Below are 11632 nucleotides of genomic sequence, written 5' to 3'. Positions count from 1 at the left end.
GCCATGTGTCCCTGCCATTGCCATGCGACGGGGGGTGCCTCCTTGCAGGCAGAGTATTGTCAGGCGTGGTCAGGTATCTTGCCTGGGGCAGTTGCACGGGAGCAGAAGTTTTGTGTTTTTCTTTTTTTAACAATTTCTTTTTGATTTTAATTTAATTTAATTTTATTGAGAGAGAGAGAAAGCACATGCACAAGTAGGGAGGGAGCAGAGGGAGAGAGAGAGAAAGTTTTAAGAGGTGGCTTAAAGCTTGAAGATGTGACTACTCTTCCTCCTGTTTTTTGCTTTTCCCTCTGCCCTGACCCAAACAGAGCCTTCACCTTCGGTGTGGGTTCTAGAATGAGAACCTAATTAAGAAGAGCTGTGGTCAACTTGCAGCCACCAAACTAATGTACGCGAGAATTCAAGGTAATGCTGTTGTGAGCCACTGAGAATTTGGGGGTCATTTGTTACCACAGCAGTGCCAACTCGTACAATGGCCAAATCGTAAACAATACGTGGAAGATATAATCAAGACGATAGCCACAATTCTCAGTCACCTTTATTTATATAAAAGTATATTAAATAAATTATCTCAATATATACAAACAGAACAATATTACTTCTATAAATAGATAATCCCCATGTGTAAAACCTCTTAAAAATATATAAATATACACAATATTGGCCATAAAAGCTCGAAGTACCTTAAATCATAAACTCTATGTGGTTTGTATAGTAGTCTTATAAAAATATAGTTAATTGTCAAGTGCTTAATCAACAGCACGGAAGTCAGTTAAAGTGCTACCCCTAAGGTGCTTTAGGAATGTGCCCCAAACAGAAGTCTTCTGCATTTCACACATTCACATAAACGTTTGCCAATTGTTTTGAACCTCCAAGAGAACTCAGAAAAGAAGCAGCAGAAGACCCTAAACACCATATATCACAAAAGCAGAGACACAGGTTAGACAAGTCCACCCAATTTCCATTTTACTCTCCTGTGTGATTTGAAGTCAGCTTCTCAAAAGCCTTCCAAAAGTCTACCCAGGAGTTTTTTGTTTTTGTTTTTGTTTTAAGGCATTTGTTCATTCGTTTTTGATGAGACAACCTGGTTTCATCTTGGGTGTAGAATATACATTCTAGAACATGATATGTGCAAAGGATGTCATAGTGTTAAACAGAAATTTTAAAAACTTGGAATGGGTTGTACCGTTCGTTACATTCCACAGCGTCTAATGCTGCTGTCGAAACCAGAATGCTAACTGTGAGAACAGGTCAGATAAAGAGCTATTGTTGAGCCCGAGAGTCTCCGTGCTCCAAAATACTCATTTGTGTTTCCATATATTCTATTCTCTTCAAAGTTCTTGGTCGCAGTGCAACATGAACTGTGCCGTGGTCGGCAGCTCCAAGGGTGTGTTCTTTATGCAGCATTGAGTGGGGAGCCCTCCTTCCCGCCTCGCCCCCTGCGCACCTTCCTGCACTTGTACAGGGACACCCCCAGGATGATGGTCAGGATGATGACTGCAAGCACCACCATTCCAATGACGAGGAACATTTCTGGAAAACAAAAGGTCCCAGTCAACTTTGAGAGCTTGAACCCCATTTATCAGCGGGCAGAACGGAGGGTGTAACTCTAAATTACACCAGCCTGCTTTTGCGTAATTTGAAATTTCTTTCTTCCACCCTTTCCACCACAACATATTTTGATTAGGAAAGAACTGGTCAAACCCTAGATGTTTTAGGGCAATTGACAGTGGCGAAATCATTCAATGGGCTACTTAATAAACTGGATAATGTTCACAGCCAGGAGATGGTACACATAAATGGGAGCAAGAACAGCTTTTGGAAACAAGTGGCTAAAAATAATGCTGGGTTTGGTGGCAACAATTATCATAGTAGAAGATAAATGATCAGTGCAAAGAGCAAGATGCAGAGTGCTGGCAGGGTTCAGGTCAATAGAGATGATCATTGGTTGGGGCAACAGGAAGGGCTTCCTGGTGGAGGAGGCATGTGAGACGGTTCTCAAAGACACATTTCAGTAGATGGAGCAGAGGCAGGGAAGCAGCGATCTGGGTGTGCATGAAGACAGAGAGGCAGCAGAACTCCAGCTGGCTTGAGGGAGATGGCTGTGAGGACTGTGGGTAATGATGGCCCAGAGGGGTACAGGACCAGAGCGAAGGCCAGCCCTTTTCTTCCATCATGGTTAATCAACAGGAAAAAGTTGTTTAAAAGTGCTTTTAAATTTTCAAATCTCATCTTAGCAAGGAGCCATCCTGTGACTCTTTTGATCCCAGAATGTCCTCAGAGTACTATCCCTACAAAGCCTGGAGGGAGACTCAGGCTGTCAGCTTCATGGACGAGTCTGAACCCCTCTCAGCACTGCCAATTAGGAACTAGTCCTCACAAGGGGTCTGGGCCCCATGTAGGCACACACACTCACGTAGGTATATTTGCTAGAGGCAATCCCCTCCCTTCATGGGTTAAACTTTCTGTCTTCTGTGACAACAGCCCATAGCAAGTGCTCACAGATGTCTATTGGGTGCAGCTGCAGCTGGCCCAGAAACTCCCCCATAACCCGCAGAATCAGAATTTAAGTATGAAAAAAATACCCAGAGAAATCTGTGATTTGATGCTAAATGCTAAACATGTACAGTGTGTCCATTGCTCAGCAGTGAGCTTGGCACACAGTAGGTGCTCAAGAAAACACTAGCTAAAACAAGGGAACAACGCAGAAACATTTTCAAATGCCTACAATTGTAAGAGTCTCCCCCAAACAACATGACCCAAACAAACAAACAGCAACAACAACCAAAAACATGGCTGTTTCTCCCTGAACAAAAATACTTCCTGGTTCTAAGGGTGCACTCGAACTCTGGAAGGTCTCCATGCCTCCCAGAAGAATAACGGACAGAGCCATTCACCTCTGGACATACCTTTCTCTTGGCTAGTACACTCGATGAGACTTTCTGGACTCTTTTGGTTTACTTTCCGTGATGGAATCACTGCTTGAACATTGAAACAGTAGCTTTCTCCTTTATCCACATCAATCAAAAACTCATTAGTGTTTGTCTTGGCTGTTTTCTGTTAAAAGATCAAGAGTTCTTAATTTATCTGGGCTCAGAGTGAATTCTTTCCCCTTCACTAAGTCAACTGTGGAAGCAAAAGCCTGCAGGGGCACACCAGACATATAATGGATTAGAAGTGACTTGGCTGGTCAGTTCCCCCTGATAACTGCAAAGGATGCTTCTTCCTAGACCCAAAATACCCAACTTAAGCCCATCCAACCCAATTTAGCTCCTTTAGAAGATATTTGCAATAAAGGGAAAAAGGAATGAAGCATTAGTTGTGAATGGAAAACAGACTTTGTCTCTGGGATCCTCAAGAGAGGAAGAAATGGGAGAGCCAGCAGGAGCCTCAGAGAAGACCTGGTCCAGCCCTTGGCTGAGCAGCCTGTGTATCCGAGGGGCCACGCCCAGAGTCACAGAGCCGGGACAGCAGGCACCCCTGCTCCTCCACCACACTGCTCTCTCAACCACCCCATTCTGGCATCTTTGAATTGAGGGAAGAAGCGGGCTGTAAAGTCAAGGATCCACAATTTAAAACAAGTCCTAAAACCAAATGAAAGAATCCTCACCTTTCCCGTACTTGAAGCTTTCCAATAATAAAGTATGTAACTTAAGTCTTTCCCAAAAACATCCCGGAGGCTTAGGAATGTGCCGTTCATCCTGACTAAGGTATGTGCATCTTGTACGGTCACATTCAGTTTTGTCCCAACTTGTTTGTAACTCTGAATCATGGGCTGTCCGAGCTTTGCTAAAACATAGAAAATGAGCTTCATTGGAACCAAAGAATTCTATACCAAGTAGAATCGCATTTAGTTATCACAATTAATAACAAGCCAGTACTCCCCCCACCCCCCATTGTAAAACAGCCGCATAGAATACGCTCCTTGCAGGAGTTCGCTCAGTGGCTCCAGAGCGGGACATCCTACGGCAGTGCTATCCAGTGCAAATATAACAGCCACAGATGTGATTTAAAATTTTCTTGTAGTCGCATTAGAAAATGTAAAAAGGAACAGCTGAAATTAAACTTTAATAATACATTTCATTTAATCCAAAATAGCTAAAATATTATCATTTGGCATGTAATCAATAGAAAAAATTTTGGAGATATTTTTCAAAATCCAGTGTGTATTTTATACTTACAGCATTTAGCTGTGGGTGCTCAGTGGCCATATGTGGCTAGTGGCTGTTGTATTAAACAATACAGTTGTATACGGTTCCATATTTGAGATAGAGTAAATTAGGGGCTGTGGAAAGCCCAGGAAATGTCCTTGGTACCTCAAGGAACCAGTGTTAACTGGTCATCTCCTATGCTTAGGCTGAAGGACAGTAGAATAATCCCAGTAATTTCACACGAATTATATGCAGTTATATGTGTGTGTGTGTGAGCACATGCAAAATTAATATATAAAATACTTTCTCACGTCAAGGAAGGATTTGAAGTGGCTTAGAAGAAACTCAAGAATTATAAAAAGGGGAATGAGTGTCACTGAGCCTGCACTGTCACTGAGGTGGCTGTGGCTGTGGTGGCCATGCTCCAGCTGAGGGCCCAGAGAGACACGGGAGCAAAGGCCACAGAGGAGTTTGAAGGCAGGCTCTGGCCAACAGGGGCTCAGGAAAGGCACACAGATTCGCTCGGGGGTCAGGCCGCCCCCTATTTCCACCCTCCAAGTAGATACCTGAGGGACCAGGTGGTTGAAGGTCCCTCCCCCCTCCCCCCTCCCTGCCGGGAGAGAGCGTTCTCACTGGGCAGCCACAGGGCTACACACAAAAGCACCAGATAAAAAACATGACACGCTTCCATTCTAACCTTTCGTTCTAATTCTTCTTAAAAGAGCAGCTGATTTCACCCAGCACGATGTGCTGCATCTGTTTATTTAAAATACCTAGTTCTGACCAAAAAAAAAAAAAGTTGAAATCTCCTACTTGGCAGGAATCCTCTGCATTCCGTTTTTAGATGCTCAGGTCAGCTTACTGGGACAAAGGCTGGGGAGGAAAGCATTTTCAAAACCAGCACGAAGGAGGCAGGCTGGGAGCCGGCCCAGCAGGGCATCACGTGACGCGGAGCACAGTCAGGTTATTTAAAAAGGTCAGCGAGCCTGATTGTGGACTCAGAGGGACACCGGACCTATCCCCTGGATTTGTGACTGTTTGTGAAAACCCGAAACGGGGACTTCTGGTCTGATAATGGAAGAGAAAATTCAGGAGATTTAGTTGCATCTGTAATGTATAATGTAAATGTCCTCCTAGACGCTGAATCTCCAGCTTTGATGGATTTCCTACTCCCCAGCCCCTCCATCCAGGCAGTTGCTGGGAGGGCCTGGTGACAGACAAAAGTTACTCAATGACACTGTCACCAACTCCAGAGTTCACGTTCTGTGAACCTCCTAGCACGCCTGGACGGAGCCAACAGCGCTGTGGCACTTACCAATTTCTGAGAAAGAGAACATGTTTAAGGATGAATATTCTTTTCTTTTAAATTTATTCTTATTTTTTAATTTACATCCAAGTTAATTAGCATATAGTGCTATAACGATTTCAGGAGTAGATTCCAGTGACTCAACGGATGAGTATTCTTTATGGAATAGCCCCTGCAAGTCACAAGCTCACAAAAACATTCAGACCACGAATGAAAGGGTATTACACATTGAGCACTTACTCTCTAAGTAAGGTGTGAACTCTGGGGAGTTTGTAAACTGAGGCTCCCCAGCGTAATCGGTGGCATCAGCTGGGTAGGAAAAGACCCGGGCCAGGTACGTCTGATTCACATTGTTCACGATCTCGTCGGTGAGGTCACACTCCGTGTCTGTGGTGTAGAAGCATTTGCTTTTCCAGTTGCCTAATCTGGGGCTGAAGGAAGGAGGAGGAGCGTATGAGGATCTGCAGCTGAGACAGACAGCTTTCTGGTGTGGTGCCGGGTTCCAACACCACTCACAAGCAGTCTGAGTAGGCATTTGCTACGCCGAGTCCTTTGGACATATCTGAGTCCTCACAGCAAACTGGGGATGGCTCTGTAATTACTGTTTTCACAGATAAGGCAACTGAGGCAAAGTGAGACTGGGTGACCAGCTCATACAGCAGGACTTTGGGCCACACAGCACTTTGCCTGCCGAGTCTGTGCTCTTAACCATTCGTTAAATGTCTTTTTTAAAATGTAGACAATTTGTTAGAGTCACACAGGAGAGAGAGCAACATCCCATCAAGACCCAATTATTTGTTCTAGTCTACTTATTATATCATTGTATAACACATGTATCTTTATCACATTCTATAGTCTGTGTGGAACATAGCCACTGTAGTAATAATAGAATCTACATAATAATCTATTCTATATCTTACATTTGACTGACCATTGCTGGTATGGTTATTTATCATTGAATCTACTGTATGCCAGGTACTGTACAGGGCCCTTTACACAGGCTACCTCATTTGATAGAATCCTTTCAGGAAGGGATTGGATCTTTTTTACATATAAGGACACATGCTCAGGACCACTAAGTGACTTGTACAAGGTCACCTAGCTGATGAGGTGCGGGCTGAGTCTGTCCATCTCATTTTACGACATGCCTCCCTCACTTTACAAGATATGAATACAGCCCAACAAAGTTTACAACATAACAATAAAGGCAGGATCGGAGAGTCTGAGAGACTAAGAGACTGGGACAGACCTTTCTTTTGTAAGACGCCATTGAAGGGGAAATAGTTTAAAGAACTGCTAAACACGAAATTATTCTAAAGGACCAAAACAATTTGTAGATGAATGCCCCTGCTCCTGGATCCACACACTTCTGACCCACGTATATTGACAGCCACACTGTTCTCTCCTTTGGCATCATGGACCTCCAGAGAGCCCTGCCCACCATTTAAGACCATGCTCCAGTCCCACTTTCTCCAGGAATCTCCAGATCTCCTTTCTCAGAATTGACCTCTCTTCCTTGTTCCCAGCAATGATACCTCCATTAAAGCACTTACTGTGAACTTGGTCCCACTCCCCATTAAGCAGCAGGGCTAACTTGAAGGATCACACATAGCCGGGCCTTGCTGAGTGTTAGGCAGTTTGCACGTACGAGTTGGATCAGGGGGAAAATGGAGCTGCCATAGGATTCGACTGTCTCAGTCCACACACGAGAGCCGTAAGTACATATTTTTTAAAAAAATCTGAACTAAATATCCAGGCTAAGAGGATGTGGGCAAACACACTCTGCCCTAAAATTCACAAACTGAGATCGACACAGAAATATTTTGGTTTTCTAGATTTCTCTTTCTGTGAAAAAGTAGAGAGTCTGTCTCAATTCCAGAATGACAAAAATGCTTTTTTAATAGTTATATCACTTCTCTTTTACACAGTGAATCAGAGCATGACGATTCTTCTCCATCACTGTGGCACACACACGGTTCAGATTATCAGGGGAAAGACTCCTGGGCTCTGTGACTACGTTCCATCCGAGAGACAGGTATTGGGCTCCCCCAGCTCACTCGTAGAAATCACAGTACTCTATGGTGAAATTTAGCACAAGCGCCTGGATCACTGAACGTCGTAAAGTAATGTGAACAGGTAATGAAGGGGCGGTTCTGTACTACATTCCTCTAAATGCTATTGCCAGCATTAATATTTAAAAGACTTCAAGGTTCCTCTAGGTATTGTACACCCTCCTGATTTGGAAATCATAAATGTCCCATCTGAATTACTAAAAAATTCCAGCAGAATCCAGATTCACCAATTTAGGAGCAGGTTGTTTTCTAGAAGGTGTGGAAGTTTAGTGTTAGAATTCAGAACATTTCTGTGGAATCAACATCACAGGTGGTGGTTGGGTGCTAAGGCTTGAGCCAACAGCACTTCCCAGCTACCTCTAGAAAGTGTTTCCAAAGAGGAAAAGTGCAGCTGGATCTCCAGGCACAGCAGTGGCACCCATGGCTGGGGACAGGCCGGCAGCGAGGTGGCGGGGGGGCGGGGAGTGGGTGAAGAGGGACAGTAGGTTAAAATGCTTTCTCTAGGGACAGAGAACCGGGAAGGAAGAAAGCCCACAGAGGAGATGCAGTGGGAATGACCTTCCTTCCTCCTCCCAGCCTTGGGGCCTCACATCAGACTGTGGCAGACCCACCCAAGTAGGTGGTGGTATGGGGTCCTGGGGAGACCTTGGTTCCAGACCTGGGTGGGCACCCGTTATCAGGGCAGGCAGTCACGAATAAACCGCTCACTTGCCCATGGCAACAGTGTCCTCTTCTATAATAGGATTGCTGTGGTCCTTTTCACCCAGGAATCCTATTTATTCATGGGGAGGCTGCAGGAGAGTATGTGTCTCCCAGGAGCAGGATTGGGGACTGTTCACAGGCCTTGGGGTGCAGGGCCAAGAGTACAGGGAGATCCCTCTCTTGGCAGGAACTCCCCACCCCTACCCTCAGGCACCGCCAAGCTTCAGCTCAGCTAGGATGTGCGCACATCGCTCTTCATGGGGGACGTGTTCATTTAAATATTAGCAGCCTTGCAAAGTCTAAGAACTTAGGGTTAACTAAGGCTTAGGTTTAAAAATCAGGTAGGGTGGCTCTATCGGTTGAGGGTCTGACTCTCAATATTGGCTCAGGTTGTGATCCCAGGGTCATGGAACCGAGCCCGTATTGGGCTCCATGCTCAGCAGTGGATTCTCTCTCACTCTCACTCTCCCTCTCCCTCTGCAAACCACCCCCCACCCCACTCTTCTCTCCTGCTTGTGTGCTCTCTCTATAAAATTAAAAATAAAAAGAATAATCTTGGGAGATTATTTACAATTGTGACGGGGAAGTGATTTATTAAAAAAGAATAAAAAATAAAAATCAAGTAAATCATAAATGTTTCCACATGTTCACCAAACATAAGACTGAGTATATTTAGGAGTAAGCATTCTTCCTAAAATCTTATTTTCTCAATCCAGAAGGAAGGTGTTTTACTAAAGTAAGCTTCAGCTCTCTATCAGAGGAATTAATTACTAATTCTCAATTAGTGGAATCTGAATTGACAAGTGTGACCACAATTATAATTATTCCCTGGGGTTATGAAACCCCCGTATCTCTATACATGAACGAACACACACACACACACACACACACACACACACACACACACACCACACACACACACACACACACACACACACACACACACACACATATTCTCCTCCTTGTCTAGCAAACAGTCGTCACGAAGTTCATTTTGAAAAACAAGAACATCCACCTAAAAGACCCACTGCGTATTTAGGAGCTGTGTTCAAACACAACAGCAAAACATCTTTAATTCTTAGCCAGTGATACTATTGTGCCTTTATTCAGTTAGTGTTAAAATAACTTCCACAGCAGCTCTCCTCTATTTAATAAGATCTCTAGCAAGCCTCCTGAACATTTCAGAAACCCCAAACTCACCAAGAATATGGTGAAAACCATCAAGGAACAGAGATGGCACATGTCCGACATTCAGACTGAACGTGCAAATCACCAGCTCTTGGAAAGAGCTGCCAATCAGAGCAGGATGGATGAGTGCAGACAGAGGAGGATTTCCCCCGGGCTTAGTGAGTCACAGATTTGACCTCCGAGATCGTGGATACAACTGAATTTTGAACCAGTGTCTAAAGATTAATGAATCAAATACTGCTTAAGGGCAATGTACACATTTGTACTCCTCCCCGCTTCCTCCTGAACATGTTAGATCTGGCTCACAGTCTAGACAGTTAGCGAGGAAAAAGACGGGTGTGCTGAGAGGATGTTAGTTATCTTCAATTGTGACCCACACCTACCCATGCTGCCATAGTCTGCTCAAGAGAGTTCACCTACCTACGGCTTACACTCCATTTGAGAATCTTCCCATCCTGTCCAAAACCGAGTAAAACATTCTATCAGTTTAAGCTGAGGAAATGTTGCAGGCTTCATAGACTATGCCACTGGCCAGCAAATTACCACCAATGCCCTCTTTGTCATCTGTTAAATACTCTCATCCATTAATCAGCTTTAAAGACGTTTGTATTCAGCACAGGAAAGTGAAAACATCAAAAACCTTAATTTTCTTTCTTTCTTTTTTTTTTTTTGTACGTAGCTTACCTTATCTGAACAGTGTAGACATGATTGATGGGTTTGGGTTCCCACTCCAAAATTGTCTTGAAATTAGTTGATTTCCAAGTTAAATTATATGCTGCCACTACATCTGTAATGCCTTTAAACAACAGAGAAATAGCTATTATTACGTGAACTCAGTACATGATTTCATGTTGATGCTATAAAACATCTTCCCATCCCTCCCACATCACTATAAACTTCATATTAATTTTTTTTTGCAACCACGAAAGCTTCCATTCACTACTGAATTATCAAGACAAAAAAACATTCAAGTTTTTCTTAATTTTCTTAAATTCTCTTAATTTTCTCCTGGCAAGATTGACCTTGTAATCTAAGAAAATCCTTGTTTGAAATGATTTATGGAGGAAGCCCTGTGATAACCTGACCTAGCACACAGCCTAGGAGCTATCAGCCTCCTGGGAGGTCCCAGGCCAGCCCAGGGAAGTACAGGACTCCAGAGGTTCCACTCACCAGGAAGGGCCATGTAGGATGGGTTTGGGGTAAGCTATGGAAGAGAGCAGATCCCACATGTGTGAGAGAGGTTAGGGCCGCATACCATAAGAAAGTCAAATCTTGACTTTTCTCATTTGTATCTAGCATGTCTCTATACTGAAACTTTCAGAGAGCCAGGCGGAAGTGTGGCCCGTCACACCATCGGATAATATTCAGTTAGGACGCTTTATTATTAAGGTCTGCTTTGCCAATACGCAGCAGGTCACAGTCTCTGCCCTGCCCCCCCACACCGAATAAGCATAAGGGTCATGCACCATGTGGTGTCTACGCCAATCCAAGCGACTTTTTGCCACAGGATTGCCTCTAATTGAATCTAAAAGGTGATCGAGGAACCACAAGTGCCTCTCCCGCTCCATCAGGGAACGTGGACGCGCAGTGAAGGATGGTATCTATCCAAACCCTGCACGACGCTGACCAGTGCAGGTGCGGGTCCACGTCCACCACCTTCAAGGTCGCGGACCACTGGAACAGACTGGCTAAACTTAGAGCGGGAGCCACACTCCACGTGTGCAATCCCAGCGGCCGGACACCGAGCAAGCCTCTCCAGCAGAAGCGGCAGCCGCCTCCTACCCTCCAACTCCCGCCTGCGCGCCCCGGGGGCCGGCTTCGCTGACACGGGTGAGAGCTGCCGCTTCAGGCGGGCGAGCCCATTCCTCCGAGCCTCGCGCTCCTGGGCTTCGGGGGCGGCCGCCACTCACCGGAGGCTCCGGTCACCTGCAGGAGGACCAAGCCAAGCAGGAGCATCCGAGCGACGGTGTCCTCGAGGCAGGGAGTCCGGGGTCCGGGGAGGGTCTCCATGTCCACGAGCTGGCGGTGAGGTCGGGAGGATTCCGTTGCGCCGCGAAGACTGGGGAGGCTGGGCTGGAGGCCCCTTTGGGCACTGGCGGCAACGGAAACGATCCCGGAGAACCCCGAGTCTGGGGGAGCTCTGGCCTCGCGCGCTTTAAAGAGTCGCGCGGACGCCGGCGCCTCCGCAGGCCCCCGGCCCGCCCCCGCCGCTC

General features: G+C 45.5%; 1 protein-coding gene across 1 annotated transcript; it reads right to left on the bottom strand.

The window, feature by feature from the left end:
- Positions 1–520: 520 nt before the first annotated feature.
- On the bottom strand, positions 521–11543 carry F3 (coagulation factor III, tissue factor). The gene is made up of 6 exons (XM_049616774.1): positions 11330–11543; positions 10104–10215; positions 5698–5888; positions 3611–3789; positions 2910–3057; positions 521–1533 (listed from the first exon to the last, which is right to left on the bottom strand). The coding sequence occupies exons 1-6, from the start codon at positions 11427–11429 to the stop codon at positions 1397–1399; spliced, it is 867 nt and encodes a 288-aa protein (XP_049472731.1). The 5' UTR covers positions 11430–11543; the 3' UTR covers positions 521–1396.
- Positions 11544–11632: the final 89 nt, after the last annotated feature.

The sequence above is a fragment of the Panthera uncia genome (assembly GCF_023721935.1).
Source record: "Panthera uncia isolate 11264 chromosome C1 unlocalized genomic scaffold, Puncia_PCG_1.0 HiC_scaffold_4, whole genome shotgun sequence".
Lineage (NCBI taxonomy): Eukaryota > Metazoa > Chordata > Mammalia > Carnivora > Felidae > Panthera > Panthera uncia.
The sequence above is the reverse complement of the archived record's forward strand: the minus strand, read 5'-3'. Positions and strand labels throughout refer to the sequence as shown.

Coding starts and splice junctions, on each gene's coding strand:
- F3 (XM_049616774.1), bottom strand. CDS start 11,429: ATGGAGACCCTCCCCGGACCCCGGACTCCCTGCCTCGAGGACACCGTC. Junction 3,790..5,697: donor GTTCACACCTTACTTAGAGA/GTAAGTGCTCAA, acceptor TCTATGTTTTAG/CAAAGCTCGGACAGCCCATG. Junction 3,058..3,610: donor AAGCTTCAAGTACGGGAAAG/GTGAGGATTCTT, acceptor ATCTTTTAACAG/AAAACAGCCAAGACAAACAC.